At 39.6% G+C, this 25,799-nt stretch overlaps 1 protein-coding gene across 3 annotated transcripts in view; it reads left to right on the top strand.

Moving 5' to 3' along the window:
• NTRK2 (neurotrophic receptor tyrosine kinase 2) overlaps positions 1-25,799 on the top strand; it is a 200,512-nt gene that overhangs the window by 101,185 nt on the left and 73,528 nt on the right. For all 3 annotated transcript variants that reach the window (XM_048291143.1, XM_048291148.1, XM_048291144.1), the window contains one exon: positions 13,296-13,484. In XM_048291143.1, the coding sequence (XP_048147100.1) occupies positions 13,296-13,484 (189 nt within the window). The remainder of the gene's footprint in view (positions 1-13,295; positions 13,485-25,799) is intronic.

The following is a 25,799-nucleotide window of genomic DNA, read 5'->3' as shown; positions in this document are numbered from 1 at the left end:
CCAGTATCTTGCTCATTTTAATAGTCCCAGAAGCATCATAATGAAAATCTAGCTCTGTAGCTTTTACATGTCTGGTAGCATGTAGCAAATCACACTGTCTTTAATCCTCTCCCTGGCAGAACTCCCACTGACTTAAGTGGGAGTTTTGTCTGAGCATGACCAGAGTTGGAATTTCAGGTTTTGGTCCTATATTAATTTCTCAGCAAGAAACAGAAATGGATATTATAGATTTTCAGTTAAACATTAGGAAGACATAAAACTGACATTCTCTATAATGTAGTAGTACAAATATGGGCAATTACCTTTTTGGCATTGTCTCGTGGGAATAATACAGATGAATTACTTTAACCCATTCCTAACATAATTCATGTGCAGCCATATATTATAGATGCTACTTTTCAGTGACATAACTAAGTGCCACAAATAAGTGCCACAGCAGTAGAAGGCTGCATTTGCCAAAAAGGTTGTCATCATTCTTAATAAAAAGACAGCAGTCCTAATTCCACTGTCATTCATGGGAATTTTAAACCATTGTCAATATAGTAACTTTCTCCTGGTTGATATTAAGGGGAAGGGAATTAGACTCTTGGTATTGCTGTTCTACTTTATCTGTTCAAAGGATTTCATGCTTCATGTTTGGTTTGACTCTTTCACCCTATCTCTGAATCTGCTTTTCTTTACATTTGTGATGAACTAGCTAGTTGGAGTTTAGCACATTATGTTGGGTTTAAAAAGAAAAAAAAAAGGAAAACCTCATCTGGCAAAGAGAAGTAAGGTGTAGAAAAATATTTGGGGGGAAACGGATTCTTTCTAAAGACAGTTAAAATTAAGAAGTTGGAGTTTACTGAAATTATGGTATAAATGTGGCAATAGATAGAAAGAAAGAAAAAAGAAGAGAAAAGGAAAGGAAAAGGAAAAGAAAAGAAAAGGAAAAGAAAAGAAAAGGAAAAGAAAAGAAAAGAAAAGAAAAGAAAAGAAAAGAAAAGAAAAGAAAAGAAAAGAAAAGAAAAGAAAAGAAAAGAAAAGAAAAGAAAAGAAAAGAAAAGAAAAGAAAAGAAAAGAAAAGAAAAGAAAAGAAAAAGAAAAGGAAAGAAAAGGAAAAGATATGGTGTCGCTCTCTGGTGACTCCAGAGAATGAAATACCAGTTAAGCTCCTGCACTGAAGTCCAGTTCTTGGTTACCTGGTACTGGTGTGGTTGAATTGAGTGTGGGCATTTTTCATGCACGTGTCTGCCTTTTGCAGCTTGGTCCTTTGAGACCTATTTGTGTGTGACCATTGCAGATGCCAATTTTTAGTCTAGTCCAGTGCAATAGACGATGTGGCTGTTCATGGTTTGTGCTTTTGGGTTTGTTTTTTCCTTTTGGTCTCTAAAGACTAGAAGATCAGTTCAGAGATACATTAGTTAGGAAAGTTTATAAGGTCATCTACTTCAATTGGTGCCAATATTCTACATGTGTTCATTAGATTTCATGTGGAATTACAAAACCATTTTCTTCTGCTTTATAGTATTTGCTTTTAATGGTGGTCAGGAATAAGGCTGTGCTTTAGCAGTTCCTTTTTGAGAGTATTTGATTTTCATGCAAATCTGTTCTGATAAATCTGTTGCTAAGAAACAGCCATGACTGAATTTTTGATAAAAGAGGAAACTAGACTGAAAATAAATGAATGTCATCCTGAAACACTTGAATTTAACAATTACTAATGCTGTTTAATCTTAACATAAAAATTACAACATCACAGGAGGCCATGTTGTTGGAACAAGTGAGGATAGGTGAGCCAGGTGGTCAAGAAAGCAATAGTTAAGAGGTAGGTGAAATTCTTTACAAAGAAATAAGTGAGTAAATAAGCAGAGGAGACCCATCAGAAGAATGCTTAGTAAAATACTCAGAAGCAGTAGAAGAAGCAGAATTAATTTATAAAAGTATTATGTGCAACATCCTGGATAAAGAGAAACTCTGCTTTATTGAGAGCCCTGAAGAGTAGAAGTAGTGGTGCTTCCAGTATTTTAGCAAAACCTCATTGTTGTGTCCTGACCAATTTCAGAATTGATGCATCCATTTTCAAATCTGCTGTAGAAAAACTGCCAGAGTTTGTAGAGTAGCCACTTTTGGGATGGCTGATCTAGCTGATATGTTGCAAATAGGTTTGAGTATGCAGCATTTTCCTGCTTGCCATAGCAGCAATTTCAAGGAAAGCTGGCAGGAGAGAGGTGACAGGAGGAATCTCCAGCAAATGAGGCATCATGTGGCAGGGAGGAGGAGGTGTCTGTAAACGGCAGTAGAGGTTTATCATGTAGAGGCAAGACAGTCAATTTGTGCAGCTAATCCTATAGTTTGTGAGTGATGCTGCTGGAACAGAAATTTGACATGTTTCCTTTCTATATATGAGTGTCATTTGCTCCACTGTAGTAATTTTTAGATCTGCATTTGAAGAGGATTTTGAGTATGTAAAGCTTCAGTGCCTTAGGAATTGTACTTGGGGAAAGAAGGGTGTTGTAGGAAGGCAATTCCACGTCTTTGATCTGAAGATGTTCTGGCAGGGATATTCCTCCAAACAGCCTGTTATGCTTTCTACCGTCTCCAAAGGTGAACTGTTCCTTAAACAGTGTCCAACAGATCTAATCGATCATAATGCAAAAATCTCTAACAAAATGATTGCTTTTCTTTTCCTTATGATTTCTTAGAGGTGCACAGAGCAAGGTCTGGAGTGGGTCTGCTGGTAAGACTGTTCCAAATACTTCACCTGGATATCACGAGTATTTTTCAAGACACATGATGTCTGAGCACCAAAAATCTTCGCAGAAGAGGATTCTTGCCAGCCTCTTGGTGGCCTACAAGGTTTTCTGAGCAGAGCCTGTGATCTCTTTAAAGGCCTGGGATATGTATAGTTGCTGAGTGCTTTGGGGACAGGTTTTGTAGAGAAAACCACTGCAATGGCTGCTGTTGCACAGACACAAAAGGAATCAGTTTCATTGTTGCTAAGTAATCTAATATAAATTGGAATAAAATGTCAAGTGTTAATGTTCAAGAAGGAAAGTTAGCTCTGTCTTGCTTTATGCTCACTGAGGGCTAGTTTTGGACAGCTTGTCTTCTGTGCCAAAGTCCTCTGTCCTTCCAGCAGCCCTCTTCCAAAGGCCAGCTAGTCCCTTTGCAATACATACAGAAGTGGGGCCATCAGTGCCCAAAGCCTGTGCACCTAAGGTGAGAGCAAACTTCTTGACAAGGTATAGATGGTAGAGTGTTAGCTCACCACCTTCCCATGCCCTCCTCTTCTCATGTAGGTAGGCCCTTGTATTTATTTTTAAAACCTGTTTTCCAGGATGGGAAGTGTTTGGAGATGAAGAGGAGGCAGTCTATGTCAGTGCCAGTTCAAAACAGCTCTAGTTGGGCTGTAACATCATCTCAGTGAGAGCTTAGTGAGCAACTAAACCAGATTTCTGCAGATGTTGTTTACAATTTGAGCATGATGTTTGGGTTTAGTTTTGCTTCTTTGTAGATTGTCAGGTTTAAGGTTAGCTCATGTGGTTGTAAGTAAAAAATTATTTGGAAGCTGTTACGCTTGTTGAGAACAAATTCAGAGGTATACTTCACTGTAGTGTTGATTTCATAACCTGTGCAAATTTTGGGGGCCTGTAATAATCTTGCACTGACAGAAAGTAAGAAATTATACAAGACTCTGTGCTACTGTGTCATGTAATTAACACTTCCACTAATGAAACTTGTTCAGTAGCAGTAAGGGGAAATATCCCACTGAAATAAACTGTAAGTAAAGAATGCTATTAAACAATGTGTGCTTTAGTAGAGTGTGGTAGATGTGTAGTAGAGCACTGGCATTCTTCTTGCCGAACTAAACATATCTTTATTCTGCAGGCTAGAAAAGTGATCTGCTAATGTACTGAAATATATGTATTTCATTGAGATATGATGTGTATTTTTTGAGCTCTGGGCTTGCTTCAGTTCTGAATTGACATAAATCAACATTTGAAGTGTTTCCCGTGAGATCACTCAAGGTCTACCTTTTTGTTATTAGGGAAGATTAAGGATGAAAGAACACCTTGGAGATTCTTCCCTATCCTAAATCTGTATCAACTATACTTGTATCTTTTCCAGGTGACGTTTTTCCTCATGTGACTTCAAGAACTCCAGAAGTGGAGATTTCTGAGTCTTCTGTGAGCAATTCCAGTGCTCATAGAAGCAGGATCTTTTCCAAAGTTCTGGAGGATCTATTCCTGAGGATCTATTCCAAAGTGTCTACCTTAGTCTTTCTTAATGCACTTTCACCATGGAATTTCTTGTTCCCGTTCAGCAAAGGCATGCAACAAAAACTGTAACCATGCCTTGGAAGGCTGTACTTGTGTACCTCCTCAGACCTTAGTTAAGGATAAAAAAATCCCAGTTCTTCAGGTTTTTCATCAGGTCTCTGAGTATTTCTAGATTTTTCCATATTTTCATCTGATGTGCTTGAATGGAAGAGGCCTGTAGATAGTATCTCTGTGCTTCAAAGAAATAATCACTGAGGCTTAAAAAAAATTAAATAGTATCATTAGTAACGCTTTTTTTCTTCCTTAAAAAAAACCCACACAATCAAATACAAGTTTAAAATCAGGGAGCTTTTCTCCACAACCTAGTATATCTGCCTTATCATCTATCTATGTTGAACTAAACAGAATTTGGAACATTATTCAAGTTGACTAGTCCAAATAGCTTTTTTGTTCTCTCAGGTAAAGACTGACAGCCAAAGCAGCATGCAGAAAATTTTATTGCTTCTGTACACTTTGTATTTATCTTCTAGACAACAGAGGACCTCATTCCCAGTCTTGGAAGTGGGAATGCTAACACTTAGATTATTTATGAGAAGTCTGGAAGGAAGCAGTTTTTAATTAAATAGTTCTTAAATGAAATGAAAGGCAACAAGGATTTAATTTCAGGTGAATTATTATTTTTTTGCTTGATGCCAAAAAGTACATTCTAGTTGATCTTTTTTATTATTGTGGTGATTTTTCACTGTAGTATTTTTGAAGGATTGTAATTTTACCCATGTTTCCAAGATATCCAAACCTGCAGGTGACTATAATGAATACTGCTGATGATCTATATTAAAGAAAGATAAATCATTTTTTCTTACATTCTTCACGTTTTCTGCTGCCTTGTTTCTTTAATTCTTTGGTTCATGTATTCATATTGATGAATATGCCACAGGCCAGCTAGATTTTTTCCTTAGGTCTGTGTTTCATTTAACTACCAATAATGAGAGGCCATAAATTCCTCATTCTTCATAATAGGGCACGTCATCTGAGCTGCAGATACTGCGAATGTGTCCAGGAAGCAGTGGATGGCTGTGTAGCAACCATTCATCCTATATCTAAGGAGGGCTATGAGTCCCAAAGGGCTCTATGGATCAACAGGTAGGGCTGCTGGTTCCTCCCAGGTTCTGGTCATGACTTTGACAGAGATCCCCCCTTCAGTGCTGGGTAATTCAGTGCCAAAATGCTCTTCCTGTTGCCTCCAAATTGGAAGTAATGGTAGCACATACCTCATCATGCATGATCTATGTGGATTTATTGGTTATGGTACATAAGAATGTGACAATGCATGCCAGATTGCAGTTGTTAGATCTGTTACACAAATGCCTTCCATTCTGGCTGAAAGGGAAAAAGAAATCGGCAACCTTTGTGACTCAGGCTGATGTTTTGCTGATAGCATTCCTGGGGAGAGCTGGCCCTGGAGTGAAGCCGGGACAGAGTGGTTAGGCACCTTTCATCCTGTCCATACAATGCTAGCAAATTGAGAATGTATTTGAGACCCTTTTTTCCTACACGGCTTTGCAGTGCTGCAAAGGAGGAGTCTTGGGTGAACTGTCTTGCCAGTCTGCCCCAGACCAAGACACCAGTGTCTTTATCCCTGTGCCCTGTAGGTTGCGTGACCTTCAGGAGTGACTTGCATTATGAAGGGGTCCCCTAGGCTGTCCTAGGGAGTCTTCCCTTGCAGAAACATTTGCTCTGGGCTTGTGTGTGAGGGGATGCAGGAATACATGGATACAGGGGAGTATGGAGGAGGTTGTGAGGAGAAAGGCAGCTGAAAGGAACTGACTGGGATTCTGTCACAGTCACGCACCAGAGTAAAACCCAAGCAAACAAATATGCAGCTGTGACGCTTAGATTCAAAGCCAGAACAAAAAGCCCTGATGAAATATTGAGTGGCTAAAATCTGTGCATAGTCATGTTAATGGAAATTACCCAGATTGTGTGTTTGTTCCTCTGTAGAGGAGCTAGGCATTTGAAATAAGTTTTCCTGCAAGATGAACATGTGTTTTAGGGGAAAAGGCATCTTGACACCTAGCAACACTGAAAATTTGGTACTGTAAAGCCAAACAACTTACCTGTTATTTCATTAGACCCAAAGGTATGCATTACTTAAATTATTCCATGTGGGAACGAAGACAATCCAATGTAGATTGTTTGCTCTGTATGAAAGTGATACATGACAACTGAACAATTTAATCTTCTTGTGAAGCTGCAACAAATAAGAAAAAGCTAAACACTGATTTTTCACCTGAAAGCAAAGGCAAACTACCTTGCATCCTTGATCACCCAAACGAAATGGTGCACCATTGAACTGGTGTGGTTTCATCATGATTTTCAAACTAGTATCTCCACTTTGTTTTGCAAAAGTTGTAAGTGAACAGATTTCTAAGGACTGCTTCTTGAGTTTAAATCCTGATTTTCAGCTCCCCTTTGAGGGACCTTCAAGGAGCCTACTTACTTCTGTTATTCAGAGAATGTTGGAAGTGCATGCTGGTGGGGAACAGAGGGATTTGTCTGCTGGATGTGAGGATGTTCTCCAGCTCTCTGTTCAGTTTCTCCTAACTTCCTGGGAGCATTGTCTTGGATGGGAACTGAACTTCTTGGGCAGTGTCAAAAGGTTTTTCTCATCTCATATGTCAAGAAGCAACAGAATACAAGCTTAAACAAGCACTGGTGGGTGTAAATCAGTTAAACAGATTGATGATACCTGTCAGAAGATGTGAAATTGTTTATCCGCTAAACACCAAAGCCGGGCAAGTCTCAGTTTTCTGAGTCACAGACTTAATGTGTAACAGTGTGGGTTTTGGCTCCGTGTACTGTTCCGGGGTAGAAGGACATGCATGCACTCTTTGATCTGTGAAGAGCAATATGCTTTAGCAGGATGGACTCAGATATAATGCTGTTTAGGGTGATCTCGTGTTTCTTTCCACCACAAACAAAGGAGGATTAGCCCCCTAATACTCATTTTGCAATTGCATGTGACAGTGACTGTAGAGATGACTACACAAAGGCTGAGACTAATGGTTGTTGTCTGGGTAGCTGGCAGGGATGGCGATATGAGACAGGAAAGGTCACTTGGAAGGTGGGTAGAGGCAAGATGTGCTATTGCTCCACACAGCTCAACTGCTGTCAAAACATGGGAGTGCCTTGCCTTGAGCTTTCCCTCATTGCAAGCATTGGCAGCTGCAAAGAAAAGACCATAGTTTTAGTAAGTCCACTGTACATCTGTAGAACAATCTGACAACTTTGAGCAGCTCCACCAACCAAGGCAAGACTAAACTTGTTTCTCTTTGGAAACTTATTCAGTCTTCGGTTGGTTGGTTGGTTGGTTGGTTTTTGGGTTTTTTTCTTGAGCTCTATTTACACCTTTTAATTCAATTCCCTGTATTCAGTATACTGCATTTTAAGAGACCAATAGTTTACAATATTTTTTTTGTAATTGCATTGCTTTGTTTTGTGCTGGCTTTCTTATCCAGTCTAATAGAGTTGCATGAACATGATTTGGTACCACAGTTGCATACAGCTGCTGAACTTGGGAATACAAAGGAATATTTGAAATAAAACTCAGCACGTTAGTCAGAAAAAAAGTGTGTCAAGCTGTGATTGATTAGTTGTCTTCCAGAGGGAGTAAAAGATAAGATTGCAATTTTTAGAGTAAAGCTAAAAAGGTGTCTGTTCTGGTGAGAAAGTTGGATCCTGCTTTGATAATAGGAAAAACTGAATATCTGTTCTTGCTGAAGCATAATACTTACATTTTAATCATGCAGAAAATACAAAAATCTACAGCAAACATGGAAATCTCATGGGATGAGAAATCTTGTGTAATTACTTTTTAGAACAATGTATTTAACTAGTGAAAAAGTACACCCCTCCCAAAAGGAAGGAGAGACAAGATTCATTATGGCCTTGGAATTTAGCAGAGGTGCTGACTGATGTGGCATACATTCACTGTTGTGCTTTTAACTTTATGGTGTGCTATTACCATGCCTTGGCACAGACTCGTCCCTGTTCCCAGAGGAGCTAAGAGCCAGTGCTAGTGCAAGGTCCATTGAGAAAGCATCCTAGGAATCAACATAATTTTTCATGGAAGGAATGATGTTTATTAAGGCATCACAGCACAAAATCATCTCTGTAAACACTGCTTTTTACATGAGCTGCTTCCTAACAGTTGAGTAAGTAGATACATCATTGGAAATACGCAATTCCAACCACAAAGCTAAAATTAGGAGGGGTCGTGATATTCATTACTCTTACTGTCTTACAGTGTGCCTGAGCCATTAGTAGTGACTTCAGGGATAACTGGAGTGATTTGTGTTGCACAGAAGTGTGTTGTGCAAATGTAGCCCCAACAAATAGCAGTGTGGATAGGCCTTGGTAGCATGGATGTTAAAACTGCATTAACTCTCATGGTGATAGGAGTATAATGAACCGTCGAATACAGTCATAGAGTGGCTTGGGTTGGAAGGGACCTTAAAGGTCACCTAATTCGAGCCCCCCCTTACCATTGTCAGGGACACATTTCACTCGACCAGGTTGCTCAGAGCTCCATCCAGCCTGGCCTTGAACACATCCGGGGATGGGACAACCACAGCTTCTCTGGGCAACCTGTTCCAGTGCCTCACCAGCCCCACAGTTAAGAACTTCTTCTTAATATCTAATTTAATCCTGCTGTCTTTCAGTTGGAAGCCATTGGCCCTTGTCCTGCCACTGAATGCTCTTGCAGTTTTGCTCCATCTTTCCTGCAGGCTCCCTTCAGGTACTGGAAGGATGCAATTAAGTCACCCTGAAGCCTTCTCTTTTATAGGCTGCACAATCCCAATTTTCTTAGCTTTTCCTGTCATGAAAGGCTGTATATAATTATAATGAATCTCCTTCACCAGTTCAAAAATAGCAGCACGCCTTGAAAATAATATAATTAAATTTTATTTCTTTACCTAAGGAAGCTCAAATTTTTTGGCACCACCAAGGTCAAGGACAGTGCAGGCATACACTGTTCAAGAGATAGCACAGTTCTCTTTGGAATGTGCAGTAAAAGAAGTTTGCTGTTTCTGCCTGTCCCCATATTATGTGCTGAGGTAATTCTCCACCTAGCTGGGGAATTGGAAGCATTTTGGGTTTTTTATAGCTCATCAGTTTCAAATAGAACTGGTTTTCTTACATGTCACAACTTTTTTTGAGAGCTGCTGGGGTTTTTTTGTACACAAAAGGGATTTTTCTTGAGCTTAGGTGATGAAAAATGGACAAGTCTTTAGTTTCATATCAAATAGAAGAGAAATTTGTCCCTGTGGTGTATAGCCCACATCTTCTCCAAAGCAGGCTACAGATTCTTGTCTGGCTCCAACTCCTTCTTAAGAAAAGAGAAGTCTTCTTAAGAAAAATGTCTAAAAATGAAATCAAAGGAAGATTCTGGGCAGCACACTGGAAGGTGGAGAAGGTCTCTGGAGGCTTCTTAAAAGCTTAAGCCAACTGTGAATCTACTCTTGGCAGTAGCTAATGACTACTGATAATGCATGATTTTCACTCCAGCCTATCACATTTTGTCTAAAATTTTCAGATTTCAGGTGTAAAACAAAGAGCAGATTTTATAAAAACCAGAGGCAGTAGTAGGTGACTGAATGTAATTACCATACTTGTTCTGCCTTTCACAAGTAATTCAGTGACCTCATTTCCTGTGGATGAAACCACACTCTAAGGTGCTTCAAGAAATTACCCTTAATTTTGAGCACAGAGCCCATTCAGAAAAGGGTAGCTCTCACTTCTTGTCAGCACAGGTGATAGTCTCATCTTGCATCCTGGAAATGGTTTTACATTACTTGAATATCACAGTCAGGTGCAGGGCTGGTCTGTAAGTGTAATGTGGCTTAGTGCATTCAAAAAATGAAATGTAACTTTCTGTTGAGTAGATAGTCTAGCAAATAAACAAGTGTGGAAATGGTCTATGTAAAAGTTTGCTCACACTGATAGAAAGGTCCCAGCAAAGGGGAAGTTTGAAAAGATGTGAGCTCAGCTGCCTCTGATACATAAAAATTTCCATCTGATGAGTTCTGATTGTCTTAATTAGAGAAGAAATAGACAAGAAATAGGATTTTTGAATGCAAACTATTCATAAAAGCCATTGCATGAGATGTTTACTTGCTAATAAGTGAGAAGGATCTCCAAGTGATATAGCAACAAAGTTCCTAGGGTTGAATTTTTCTTAAACTATTTTGTACTGTGAGGAATTGGCCTGAAAGTCACCTAATTTTCTAGGTTTTCCTCACCTATATCAGAGAGCTGAATATATTTGGAACCTGCTTCATACCACACAGAAGACTAGCTTTTACCAGTTAGCCTAATTGAGTAGATTTACAGAACAGTTGTCTGCTTTTCACCTGCAGCACTTTGCAGTTCATACTGATTGAAAATAGTAGTTCACCATACAAAATTGCATCTTGAAGTACTGCAGAAATTATTCAATGAATAGATTGAGTTCCTAGTCATTATTCCACTTTAACATCTAGAAATGTGTAATGGTCACTTTTCCTTGCCATCACTGCATGTATGGTGGAAGCAAACAATGACAAAAGAGCCTCCTTCTGTGTAGCAGAGAACAGCAGGACTGAAAAGGACTTAAAGACATGCCTCTATTAAGTTTCAGTTTAAGAGAATTTGCCTATTTGCTGTGAGAGAAGGGATTTGTCCTTATACTGAAGCTATATTATAGTGTAAAAGCATTTTGTTTTCCCAAGAAAGTGGGTATTAGTCAGCCTGCTTTTTTGGAGCAACAAGTTGAGATTCAGAAAGTTTAGAGATGTAAGGATGGTATCTACCAAAAACTGAATGCAGTTTTAAATAAGTTGCACTCTTAATGTTTGTGCAAACAACTCTCACGCATCTGAAAAATGTATTGTGACTTAACATAAGTATCTTCTGTGCCACCTGAGCAACCCATTCTCACTATTTGTTAGGCTCTGCCCTTCATTAGAGAAATCTTCACCAAAAACTCTTAATCCTGGCATCTTTCCCAGTACAGTCAATCATGTGGGAATCAGGGTGATCAGTAACGACAAAACCAGCCTTGGTATGGGTATTTCATTTGATAAATTGCAGAGATATAGGCTTTACTTACATTTGTCAACAGTGACTTTCCTGCGAAGTGCCAGGTATTTGAAAAATTAATTCTAGTGTTTCAGGTTGAAGAAGAAGTACTTTTTCAAACTATGAGAACATTTCCCTCATGCACCATTAAACCAACTGGGGAGAAAGAAAAGCAGGACAGGGGTGTGAGTATGCTTGTGTCTCATAATATAGGGTTGAATAGCCACATGCCAGAATATTCAAGTTTTATTGCTATGAGCCATGCCACGTAATGATGAAGTGATTTTGGTGACGATACAGTGAGCCACAGAAGAGTAGGAGTTTCTTTAAAGCTGCCCTTTCTTTACTGTGCTTGGGACTGTCCTTTTTCTCATCTTGTTCTTCAGTTGTGTGTCTCCTGCAGTGGATTCTGCTTGTCTTCTCTGATGTCCTCAGTAATGTGGATACAGAACCTGCTGGTGGTCCCCATTCTCACTCTCTCCTCTGCATTCCCTATCTCTCCTGCAGACACAGATGCCATCTACCTGGCGGGGCTCTGTCTTGCCTCTGCAGTGCTCCTTCTGTCCAGCCTAAAACTCAGTCTGGGACTCCAACATGTTGCAATTGTCACCTTGGTGGCAGGTGATTTGCAGTAAACACAGCTTTTTATTGTCCTCAAGGTATTCTCTGCTGTCTCCTTCTTTGGGGGGACATTTGCTCAACGTGTTGCTGCTGCCCAAAGGCTAAATGCAGTTGGCTAAAGATGCCACTTCAGGATAGGCACTTCCAGAGGGTGTTTTTTTCCATCTGTTTCTTGCATTGTCTTTTGATTGTTACAATTAAGAGATGTGAATGTTATCCCCAAAACCTTAGTTGATGTGGATGGAGAATGAAGTGAAATATGATATGTGTGATCTCTGATGGCTCTTCAGTCAGGAGATCAGGCAAAATGTCTTTGCTGTTAAATGGTGCTTCTGGTTTTCTATGAATACTGAATGTAAACTGGAAGAAGTCATGTGGAATTTAAGTGGCGGAGTTAGATTTCAAGAGTTCAAATGTCATCTGTGCTGATTTTGCTATTAGTTCAAAGGCTCCTGCAGTTCACAGAATTGGGACACTGTGCTAAGCAGGATATTTCTTTTTTTAATCTGTTTACAAGGTTTTATCTCTGTGGCACTTTCACTAAAAATACAAAGTGTAGAATGGAAATAAAACAAAAACTGTCACTGAATTACTCCTCACAATAGACCTTTTTCTGGAAGGTGACTAGATTCAGGTATGGACTGGGGAGCCAACGGGATGTACCCCGGGTGGGATGAGCCCCTCTGCAGCAAATTCTGGTTTTACTCCACTGTTCTTCTCAGCATCTTCTCTGCATGTCTGTGACTATGCGAATTTTCCCCTGGATTTTGACCGTGAACCATGTTTCTTTCAGAAATTACCAGCTTCCCACATCAGGATGAGCCCATTTGCTCTGTGCCTTTTGTCTTGTTATAAAGCCAGGTAGGGCAGGCATTCCTTGGATTTGTGGTGTTACTGCTGTGCGATTCAAGTAGCGCATAAGGTAAAAAAGTTAATGTGTGTATTCCATAGCTTATTTCTGAAAATGACAGAATGAGTTCAACAAATTTTGAGATCTTTCACAGTGGAAGACTGTGCACAGCCTGTGCTGGACTCTGACATTTAGTCTAGGTGATGTACCAGTACAAAAACTTGTTACGATTCCAGTTCCTAATGAAAAAAAACCCCCACTGTTCTCCATCTGCACCCAGACATACAAAATTTCTGAGAAAGGTCAGCAAGGCACACAAAGAGAGCTGTTGACTATAGGAATGGAGGACAACTGGTCAAAATTAAAAAAAAAAAAAAAATTACACATCTGAGGGAAGAGTACCATACACTGAGTTACAAGAAAATCTTTGTTTCTAACTCTAGGTCCTTCTTCAGTCATCAGCAATGACGACGATTCAGCCAGTCCCCTCCACCACATCTCAAATGGCAGTAACACTCCATCTTCTTCTGAGGGGGGTCCTGATGCAGTCATCATTGGGATGACGAAGATTCCTGTCATTGAAAATCCACAGTATTTTGGAATTACCAACAGTCAGCTCAAGCCAGATACCTGTAAGTACAAACAACTATATGTGTTTTGATCATTCATTTTGCCTGTGCCAGTGTTGTGGCTCCTTAACAGAGCTAGCATAACAAAATACTCTTAAATTCCTGGTAGTGGAATGGTGGGGTTAAAATGTGAGCTATTTATTAAAGGTACATGGGATGAACCGCTTTACCTCTGTCTAAGCCAAATTCAGCCCTTGTGATGAGTCAATGAAGTGAGTGGTGTTATGCTCAAAGCCCAATCCATATTTCATCAAAATCACTGGTAGCCTTTCCATTGATTTCAGTGGTCTTTGGCCAGTCCTGTGCACTAAATGTATTCCTGGGAGAAAACGAATCTTGGATCAGAAGCAAACGTCAGTATTGTTACATATGCACTACTTTTAAATTAATCTTATCAGCATCACCAGATCATATTAACATAACCTAACTTTCAGATCTGAGTATTTGTAAATTTGTAAGGATGATAAGGGTTAAAACTTCAATTCTTGTAATTTCATTGTATAATTCAACCTCTACAAACAGAACTTATTTTGAGTATTTAAAAGTAGAGCAGAAGGGCAGAAGGTTGCATGATGGGCAATACATGTCACATACAAATTCTTTCATGTTAAGTTACTAGCAAGTGGAATGTGAAAAAATATGAAGAGCTAAACATATTGAGCTATGAAGAGTTGAAAAAGAGTATCACTTACTTAGATGCTGCTTACTTCACATACTACTTTTCAAACCTAGTATAACAGTTTCAGAATTGAACATGTCAAATGCTGATTTTTGAACCAGTGATTGGCATTACTGCACATAACTGAGAAAAAAACCCCTAAAGGATATTGTGATAAATAGTAACTGCACTTCTTACTATTTCTCATCAGGACACTAAGTCCTGTAAGTGCTTCAGAGAAGGTTGTTCCAAAGTGTCACTGGAATTCTCAGCTGTTTCTCTGGGAAGTCTCTGTAGAGATTCCCAATATAATTAGCACTGGATTTGCAACTAAGGGACACTACATCCTGTCTGTATCCTGCCCTGAAAGATATCACTTCCTAGCACAAACTGTAGTATAGGGGCTTACTGCCAAGGTTGGAAGCCTTTGCCTCCAACTTTGCAAAGCTTAAATGCTGTAACAGAAATCCCTTTTGACCTGTGCATGAGGGCATGCATGCATGACATGAATGCATAACTTCTAATTGCGAACAAAGACTGATGCTGAGCTACCCACTTACCTTGTAAATATTAATGCTTATTTAGATCCAGATTGTTGCACTAAGCACAGTCCAGAAGGATGGTCCTGCAACACAAGGTCTTTTTATGCCTTTTTATTGTACATCCCTGATGTCCATACTATAGCTTTTCTGTGTGACACTATTTTGTGACTAGAAATGTTGCATTATCTCTTCTACCAGCAGATAAGAATGATGATAATGTGAATATTCTGACCCAGCATATGCAGTGGGATCACAAGGAAATCACTGAATTGGTGATACTTGATCAGCATGTGAAAAATGTTATACAGATGCATTCTGATGAGAATATTAATTCTTGTGAAAAATAGAAGCTGCTAGAGAATCATAAATGGGCAGCATACCCACTAGTGCTCCCTACTATTATATAAAAGGCTATGCTTTTAAATATGAGGCTACTGTACCTCTATTCCCAGCTGCATTAGACAATTTAAAATTCTTTAAATAAATATCAGTAACTGCAGAGTTTTTAACTTCAGCATTAATGTTGAAACAACATACATGCTGTTTCAGGGAAAAACCCAAACTGCACCAAAATACAGAATTCTCTCACATTTAGTAAGCTGCACATTAAGTACTGACATACTAAATCACGGCTGACTTGTGTTAAGTATGTCCTGATCCTAAAAATACATAAGTCTGTATCTGGTTTTGTGTGCTGCAATGAAACCCACATGGTGTCAGGGAAATTAATCACAGTACATGAAATTCAGTTGGTGTATAAATGCTTGCAGGATATGCTTCAGGACTCTGTTGTGGTGCTCTGGGGAGGTTTGCGGGGCTGATGGTCTGCATTCTGCCACATTGCCACTGTGGTCCCAGTCTTTGTGTTTTGGAGGCGGGGTGGGGGTGGTGGTGTTGCTTTTGCTTTAGCAGAGAGAATCAGGTAAACTATGGCAGTGTATAAACCAAGGCAGACTTCTTCTACCACACTGAGCATCTCTCCAATAAAAAGTGTAATTGAAGTTGTCTTGAACAAAAATGGGCTTCCCCAATATAATTTTGCATATCCTCTCTTTCCTTTTTTCTCAGTTGTATATTATTACAGAGCTGTGCTTGTCCTTTCTTAACCTGCCAACCTTCTCCTGATGTGTATATCTGGTGGTTTATAAACCTCTAACCTAAGTAGCTTTTGCAACTTGTTCCTGGTTAGAATAATGCCAGCTCCAGATGTCATCTGGTTTCTCATCTACAACAAGATAGTTAACATTTATTTTTATTTCCTCTCTGTTCTAAGTTCCATTGTTCACCAGAATTAAACCCAACAATCACTGACAGTCATGCTGGAAGAGGTACTTCGGTATTTAGCATATGTTGCTCTGTGTAAAGAGGTGAGACATCAAGCTAGGTGAAACTGTACACAGATTGTATTGCAGTTTTCACAGAAATGAAGGAATACTCTTTCTGTGAGTAGCAAGTGGAATCTACAGTAATATCTACTGAGGCTGTATTATGACTTACCTACTGAAAACCATTTCTGAATACAGAGTATCAAGCTTCATTGCAAAGTATTAGAAGAGCATGTGTTTAAAACAAAATTTAAAAGTTGATTACAAACAGTGTCATTTGAAATTCCATCACTGAATCCATAATTTGGTCCTTTCACTACTGAATAACTAAATCCAAAGAGTGATGACTTCTAAAGAGTCTGTCTCAGGCTAAAAGTTACAGCATTTTCCTCCTCTTAAGATACAGCCTTCAGGGTGGGAAGAACAAACCAGTGAAGACCAAAGACCCGTCAGCTTCAGTGGTCAGCTTCCAGTCATCACACAGAAGGACTGCATTTCTGTCATTTCAGCACAACATTTGTCTCTACCTTTAACTGATGTAACAGTAGAAGATTACATCTTCCAACTGGGATTGGCTGATATTTCCCACTTAACCACCAGTATTACTCACCAGCTCCTTCAGCACGTCTGTCTGACATGCTCTACCAGCGCTCCTGGCTTTTCCTTTCCATGCCATGTACTGTTGGTTGCTGCTGGTTGGTAGGTTCATCTGCAACTCCAACATCTTGAATATTTTCACCTTGAAAGAATACACTCTGAGGAGCATAAACATGTTTCAGACACCTACCAGACTTCTTGGTTCCTTTTTGTATGAAAGCAGAAGTTATTTCTCATTTGTCAGTTTTTGTCAGATAGTGACAATTCTGATATCAGATGGATGAGAGAGAGCCAGAAACCTGGACATGATGCAGTCCTCTTTGCAGTTAAGGCATTATAAACCAGGCGCTGTGTTAGTGTCCACCTGCAAACCTCTTGCCTGGGAATTACCAACGAGGTTCAGTTGTTGCTGTGGAAAACTGAGGCATAACTTTGTAGCGAAATAACATCACCAGGTCCATAAACCTTGCATGCATGGCAAATCTTGCAAGATTTTTGTCCCCTGAAATCAGCTGGACAATGTAATATTTTGTGGGTATAGACCCTAACCTTTACTAGATGGTTAGCTTCACTAATCTTATGAGCTGTCACAGACCCTAAGATATTTGATATTTTCATTAATTTTCATTAATATTACAGTATTTCAAAAATCAGTCTTCTACACCTCTGCACAGAAACTGTAGTTGCTAAAGTTATCAGCTAAGCCTACCAGACCTGTTGAAACAGGACAGAAAAAACAAATCCATTTTCTCAAGGACCAGCTATGGACTTTCTTCATCACTTAGCTTGCAGCCTAGCACCTGGAATATATCAGTCAATGACTGTTAGATTCCGTGATTCATGGTGGAAATGCACTCAGTAAATAACATTGCTACATTGATAGGAATGTGAAAATCTGACGAGAGGTCACAAAACGTCAGTGGAAGTGCCCAGGTTGAGATTCTTAGGGTAGAACTTGGATAAGAAATTTCTTGCAGACGTTTTTGGGATTTTGAGAAATTGTTCTCTGAGCCTTGCCCCAGTAACTCCCACCCCTGCCCCACAAAGTCACTGTGGTTGTTTGGGTGCTACCAAAAGGAAGGTTGGAGCTTTGCCCTTTAATGAAGAGGTTTGCAAGCTCGTGGTTTCAGCCCCCCTATAGTGGAGAAATAGCTGCACTGACATCAGTTTGCACTTCCGAGCTAATCTGTACTAGCAACTCACTCAGTTTTGTCAATTTCATGGATTTCAGTGTTGGAAAAGAGCATACTGTACTGGGCAGGCTTATTAATTAGTCAGTGGATGGTTTAGTGGCAGGATGTTTTCGGTGACTGACATATAAATAGCCATTGCATTTCAGATGACGTTGTGTGGATTGTGACTTTCATATGGGAAATTTGGATATATTCTTGAGATAGTCTTAGTATTTCATCTCTATTTCTGCATTTTCAGATTGTGTTCTTTCAAGTGTAGGAGTCTGAATATGCAGTTTAGATAATAGTTATTTTACTTCCAGTTGGCTTCCATTAGGGAAAGTCTGAAGCTGATTACAAGTTGGCAGAAATAATTTTTCTAAATTAATTTTTATTTATTTTGCTGATCTGAAAAAATGAATTTAGCCTATAGTTCCAGTTCCAGAGTAAATTGCTAATTGCATGTGCAGTGCTAATTTTAAAGGCAGAAGTTTTGAGAGCACCCTGCTTTTATCCCCTTCTGAACACTGAACTTTTCAATTTATGTTTAGGGATTTTCATTTGCATTTCAGGGATTGTTACGTCATTTAGTTAAGGGTGATCTCAATCTTCTTCTGACTTTCCTTGTTCTTTAACTATATATTTCTTTTAAACATATGCATAGCCAGATTTTTGGTGTTCCCTTTAGTCAGGAAAGTTGCAGTAATGCTCTGCTTCAGTCCACCACCTTCTTGAGGGACTTTTGAGGGAGAAAAGAAATAGGACAGTTATTCTTACCATTTTATCATGACCCCCATAATACAGGACTTTTGTCTTTAAAGCCATAGGTCTTGGAGTCTGGTGATGATGTCAGATTTCATTTTAGAATGAAAAAATCTGAAGAAAAGGTTCAGAATATGAGGCAGACCCCAAAAGCGTGGGGAAACAGGAGAAAAAAAATCTGGATTTTTTGTTATTTTGTTTATTATATTCTTTTTTGGTTTATTCATTACATTCTTTTTAAATTCAGTTTTGATGATTTGGGAGCATTTGAACAGGGCAGAAGCACATGAGTGTGCAGAGCTGGCCCTGCTCTGCCAGTGTGGGGAGACAGCCCTTGTCACAACCACCACAGAGAATGGAGGGGAGCAGCCGGACACTAGGGCCTGCTGAGTTGCGTTTCCTCTACCAGGCTGTTTGCAGAAGGGTGCAGCTAGTTGTAGGTCAACACTTTGTTGTTTTCACAGCTCTGACGACTCACACCTTACAAGGCAGTCTGGCTTCTCTTAATTTTGGAGCATGTTGACAACCTTCTTCCAAACCCTTGGATCAATATCAGCGGGTCATTCAATATGAAAAAAGAAGTAGTTGTATTTCCAGGGTAGATGCAACAGAAGGAGGAATTGTGATCACCTGGTCTGTATTTCTCAGGCATCCTTGTCCCGGGAGTCCCACAGCAGAGCCTGGCCCCAGCATGTGTTTCTTGGCTGGGTGTGGTGTGCAAGATCTCACTGCCAAGCGGTGACCAGTTTCACTCTGGTGAAATGAAAGCTGCTGGCAAAAATAAAATTCACCAGGAGAGTCTCTGTGCTGCAGGGATCTGACAGGCCTCTGACCCAGAGCAGGAGATCTATCTGTTTCTGGGTGCTGCTCATCCTGTACAGGTAGCATCCTCTGGAAAATAGCAATGTGCAAAGTGCAGACTGCCTGCAGCGGGTAGTCTCCATCTGACTTTATTCCAGATCATGTCTGTCACCCTACACTTTCCTACAGTCCTAAGGAATAGGGGTAATTTTTGACAAATGTTATAAGGTAAAAAATTAATCAAGTTGGTCCCTGTGTACAGAAGAAGGATTGCCCAAGACAAACACTCTGCAAGCATTTCCATCTCTTTTGAAAGGCTTTTGTATTTGAGTGACTACAAAAAAAGGGCTGCTGTAGTGTTTTCTTAGCCAGCTAAGCCCTAAGGCTGGGTATTTTCCATCAGTTCCCAAAGCTTGCAGAGCTGAAAATTTATAAGCAGCTCATTTTCCCATAAAAGACACCATGACCTCAGCAGCCAGAATGCAGGGAAGCAAAACTGATGAATCTTAGTGAAATCCAGACTGGGAGGAAAAACCTCTCTGTCCAAGCCGAACTTGTCATTCCTGACATTCATTGTTAGTTGGGATTGTGTGGTTTAACAGGGCACTCGCTTTGGACGCTTCAGATGCTGAAAACTAAAAAAACTTTATATGCTGAAAGTGAAACATGGGTGAGATTGAGGTTACAAGGAGGGATATAAAAATTATATTTACTTCCTGTCCTGATCCTGCTGTTTGTTTTACTCTGGAGATATTTTACTGGCTGAATAAGGATATAAAGATACATGAATTTATCTTTTATATTATCTTGACTAAATACTTTTGTCGTTTGATTGCATATTTTAATCCCTGATTGCAGTCACCATTTAAAATTTGTGTCTTTACAGTTGTTCATCAAGTCACAGGTATGTCAGAAATGACAGCTGTATATATCAGTGGTGTATTTCCATTAGTTGTATTTGACTTTTTTTTTAACTAGGCAAGAGATTTTTCTCCCAGACCATAGCATTCTGAGTCTCAATTATTTTTCCCAAAAATGTGGTCACTTATTTCCTTTGCCCAAATAATGAAATATAATAGGGAATAAATACATTTAAGGGAAATTAGATACTTTTACTCCTGCTATTCATTCTGAGAGTCAATAGACCTGCATTTTTTTGTATTCCAATCAGATGGAAGAAATTCTCCCAAAGGCAGAGGGCTTCAACTTGAAAAGTGCAGGATTTTACCTCATTAAAAATTCAAAATATGAACGAAAAGCTTATTAATTTCCTCATTTAGTGTTGAGGTGAACCCACAGAATCACTTTTTCCCCAAGATGTTGCTTTTGTTGCAGTCTTGATCTGTCCTTGAAGTCCATTTACATCTAATTAAAAAAAGGAAGATACCGTGCTTTCTGCAAAATATTTGCATTTCAGCACACAGAATGTTGTTCTGTGACCCAGATTATTCAGTAAAGTGTTTTCACTGAAGTCCAAATGCTGGAAACGCAAGAAAGAACAGCTTTGACTCTGAATTCTGTTTTGTGGATAGCACAAGTGTTTTTCCACTTGGAAATAACAGCACATGAAACATACTTCTGGGTAAATAGCAGACGTTCTAAGGACATCTGAGCAAAGAAGATCCAAAGTAAGCATTTCAAGTACGTAGTATGAGTCAAGACAGTATGAAAGATGCACTTTCAAGGAAATGTCCGGTGTCAAAATTAAGGTGAAGCATGCACCTTCTTGTTTAAATTTGTCAGGTAATATTCAGATAAGAACACTGCTCTTCCTCAGCAGAGCATTGAAGTACACTGTCCACATCAAGGCCAACTGTGGGCTTCAGTCAATGAGAGCACTTTATGAAAGATAAGTGAAATTAAGCACATGTTCAAACATTCTCTGCAATTAGGGTATTAGTCAAGGTGAAAAAACCCAATGTGGTGATTTTAGACTAGCGTAATCTCCATGGCATTGCTACATTCAGTTTGTCATTTGATAATACATCTGTTTGTTTGTCACCAAAACACCTATCTAAATCAGTGACATGTAAATGACAAATAGTCATTTCTATTCTAATGATTAAATTATGCCTTTCAGACTCTGCAAACTAGATTCTACGGATGTTGATTTTATATACAGAAACCTGCATGGGTAGTTCTTATATTTAGTATAATAGGAAAAGAATATATATATATATTTAGTATAATAGAATAGGACATAAAAGGGCAATCCATTCTGAAAACATCCCTATCATGAGCCTATGCATAAGAGTAGGATTTGGCCTTGGATTTATTTGTTTGTGTCAGTGAAAGTTTTGGCTCAATGAGAAATACACATCCCAGGGAAATAAGAATAAAACGAGAAATTTTAAGTCTGAGAAATACTAAAGTATGAGAAAGTTAGAAATAAATAACTTTGTCGCCAAAATTATTTCATAAACCCTGCTTCTAATTTCCTTGAATTCATCACCAAGCAAGTTGCATCATTATTCAGAAACATGACTGTGCAAAAATGCAGTTAACCCTGAGCACAAACGCAACTAAAGATGAATTTTGGGAGAAAATTATCAGGAACACAGATGCCCACAGTAAGTGTTGGTTAAGACAGAGTAGTATTTATTGCAGTTACAGGGTGATGAGCCATGTTGTTTTTCAGCTGTGTGTAACATCTTCACTGCTCTCGCCAGCAGCTGTCTCTGAGCAATTAAGGCTGTCAATGCTTTGAGACTGACATTTGAGAGAAGTTTAGCAGTTTGTGTCCTGCAGGACCATGTGGTTGGCTTTGCAAGTCTGCAGATCTGCTGCAGGCAGGGAGGCTCTGGATGGCCTGTTATTCCTGGAGCCATCAGAACTCTGACTATATGCATGCGGCTCATGTTTCTGTGTGTGAATGGGGGGTGCATTGACTTGCACAGCAGCCCGAACCCAGCAGGATTTCACCTGCTCTGTGTTGTCCTGCCCTTTCCTACATCATTTGTACTCTGGCTACTAGATTCTGCCAGGGAGCTGCTTTCCTCACTGCATCCCACTGGAGATGAATATGAGGGCTGGGATGCAGAAAGCTCGAGCTTTCAGCTGCTCTTGGTTAATGTCCCAAACCTTTTCCTTTCTGCAGCCTGTGCAGCTTGATTATCATCTGTCTTGAGGAGCATTCCCCAGAAAAAATGCCACTGAAGTTCATAAGGTTTAAGCATGTTTAAGGTTTGGTTTTGACAGGTTTTTGCTGGGGAGTTCCTCAATGTCTCAGACTTATCTGCATCTGTTTTACAAGCATAGGGTAGACCAGCAAAAAGTTGAATCTAACAGACATTTAAAATGTTGTCAGAGATAAAAGTAACACTGTTGGTAATATTGTTAAGTACTCTGTAATGTTCTTCAAATATTTTTTGTCAGAACTAGCTTGTTAATTAAACCAGAAAACAGGCTTCTCATGTTCTACAAACATCAGTTGGGGAAAAATTATAAGATTTATTTTTTTCTCAGTGGAAGGTGTTTAATTAATATGCCCCTTTTAATTTAGACATATATTCTATATAATAAAATACATGAGTTCAGCATTTTTGAGTCATATAAAAACTAGAATTATGTGAGTAGACAATTCCAGGAATGTGTTTCCATCATTAATCAACAGGTATAATATGTCAAGAGTGAAATGTATTTTATGATCATTTTTTACAGCCCTCCCTTTCTCACTTGCCCTTAAGCTAGTTCTCTTTAGATTTGTTGGGCAGAACTGAGAACACCTTTCATTACCCTCTGCTTTCTTGGTTAAGGATGCTGAAGGGACCTCTGCTTAGTGGGGCAATGTCTGAGGGACACAAGGAGAGACAGGCCATCCTTGAGCTCAGTAGTACTTTTCCGTGAGGGTTGTAGTGACTTTCTCAGCCTGCGATTGAGCAGGACATTCCACAGAGGATGGGCTATTGATCTTCAAAGGTCAGAATTCGGATTGAATCATGAGACATGCAGATCTGGTAGGAGGTGAACACTGCCTTGGGCTTATCTCTAGTCCATCCATGCCCATAGTAATTGAAGACTATTATTTGCAGATTGAGAGGCACTTACTGTGAGTGAAGTACAAAACTCCTGAGTAAGCTAAGTCAAAACCCTGCAGCGAGGTCTGAAATTCTTAAAAGTTCTCTGGATGAAAAGTTGTGCCGTACCTATGGCTAGCAACTTGCCTGATAGATTTGGGGGCCAATTAAACAATTAAATGGAAAATGTAGTGCATGGGGGTGTTGTTTGCATTTTTAAAAAATATGTGGTGTGTGCATATCAATTATTTCCTGTTTCTCTATATTGTGGCATATCTCTGTATAACTAATACTCTCTCTAAGGATTTTTTTTTTTTTAATTTCTGCAGTTGGGGGATCTAAATTCCATTCTCAGATGTCAGCTACTCTGCTGAAATTGCATTCAGGTGCTAAATAACACTAAGTAACTGGTTTTCTAAAGAGTCCTAAACAGCTTCAAAATGTAAAGTCTGGTCAATAGTATTCAGAGGCTTAGTCAGCTTAGTACTTTGAGAAATGCCAGTAAATTATTGTTTCACCCTTAGCTACCTAAATGCCTTTGAAAATTGGTTGTTGGAAACTGTTGAAAGTCAGTAGTTGCACAGGGTGCAGGAAAGGCTGCAAGAGGATGCCTTGAACAGCTCTGAGTTGTTTTAGACAGTTGGAATCAGAGTTAAGAAGATGGGAAGCAAAGCTGTTTTCAGAGCTTCCTTCCCGTCTTTCCTCCTCCCACCTTGGTTTGTTTCCTGCAGAACTGGAAAGAAGGAATGGAAAATGGGGTGGTTGTCTCTATCATGTGGCTATTTATTCCCAAGATTGGATAGTGAGAAACTAAATCTAACTTCAAACAATCTCCAGTTTATATAATTTTGGAGGAAAGACAGATGTGACAGAATTTTCAACTGCCATTATGAATACTTTCTTGAGCCACAGTTTCAGTCAGAAACTTTCTGAAATGAAGCCATTCCCACACAGCATGTCTTATTTCTGAGTGTTGCTGAGGATTTCTTTAGATTTGGTTTCTTAGGCTTGTGGTCTTTTTTTTTTTTTTTTTTTTTGGTGCCCATAGCTTGGAAGGCCTGTGGCTGCCTTAACAAAAAAATCCCAAGAAATAGCTGAAAACAATACTCATCAAGTGGAACATGTCCCAGACAAAGTAGGAACAGAAAAAGGGAGAAACAAATGGAAAAGAAACAAGAAACTCAGCCTCAGCTTTTGGCAAAGAAAACACAATAAATACATGTCTGATTTGTTCCAACCACTTTGCAGGAGGACATGATTTATCTTGTCCCTGTTTGATTTTCATCAGAAGAAAAGTTTTGCAGTATTTGCAGACTCCACTTGAGAGGCTGTTGAGACTGAAATAGCAATGGGATTGCCTCCAGACAGAAATGCATTGACCTGCCCTGTGTAGAAAAGCTTGAAAAGCTCCTTCTTGAGTGGTAAAGAACAAGAGAAAAGCTTATAGGCTAATTCTCCATACTCTGATTTAGAAGAGGAAATACCTTGTTACAGAGTGTTGTGTTCTGATGGGTTTGTGATGCTTCAGTCCATGAAGTTCACTTGTGCAATGGCAGGTGTGCAAAGGTGCTGTATAATCAGGTGAGAATGAAATGATTTATCATTGCCCAGAAATGCCATTCCCGCTTATGCTGATAGTAGATTCTCACTTTATTTTGCGGACTCTATCTGCTCAGTTCAGGAATGGACAGATTGCTACAGTGGATCATGGTAGTAACTCTTCTAGTCCTGACAATGGCAGTACCTATTAGGATCCTTTCTTCAAATAAGTATCCAATAACCTTAAGGTGTGTATTTCTTTCACGTCTTCTAACACTTAAAGATTGGCTTATGCTCAGTAACACATTGATGTCCTTTTGTAGATACTAACCCTGTCTAATAAACAAGTTGATATTCCCAGAATAGTACGTAGCAGCTTCCCTGACATTAACAGCAACATATTTATATCCTTCTATGCTGAAATGCTCAGAGCAGAGAAGAGAGATCAGAAGCAGCTAAAAGGCCAGAAGGTCACAGATCACCCACAACCATTGCAGCAGAGAGCTGATGCTCATCTGTCCTGGCAGGTAATGACGTGAAACGGTGTTAGCAAGATCAGAGATGATTAGTGTTCTGCACTCAGTGCAATCACAGGGGTGAGCCTTTGGTTCTGCCCTGAGGGCTCTGAACCCCCACAGCATTCACAAGGTGCCTGGAGAAGGGCACCCCGTCTGTGTCAGGACAAGTAGAGGCAAGTTTGCAGTCCCTCAGCTTCTGCAGCCCATGGCTGACTGCAGGTGTAAACTGCCTGTCACATCAGTTCTGTGGCCACTACTGGGCAGGGTGAATTAGTGGGTTGGACTCCTTCAGATGCCATAGCCAGCCCCAGATCACATCAGCCAGCAGGCATCAGATATGAAGCTCAAAAGCTCTGTGCTCATCTCAGCCTTAAAGGAGAGCACCTTT

Source organism: Corvus hawaiiensis, chromosome Z (assembly GCF_020740725.1).
Source record: "Corvus hawaiiensis isolate bCorHaw1 chromosome Z, bCorHaw1.pri.cur, whole genome shotgun sequence".
NCBI classification, from domain to species: domain Eukaryota; kingdom Metazoa; phylum Chordata; class Aves; order Passeriformes; family Corvidae; genus Corvus; species Corvus hawaiiensis.
This window is presented reverse-complemented; position numbering and strand designations above follow the sequence as displayed.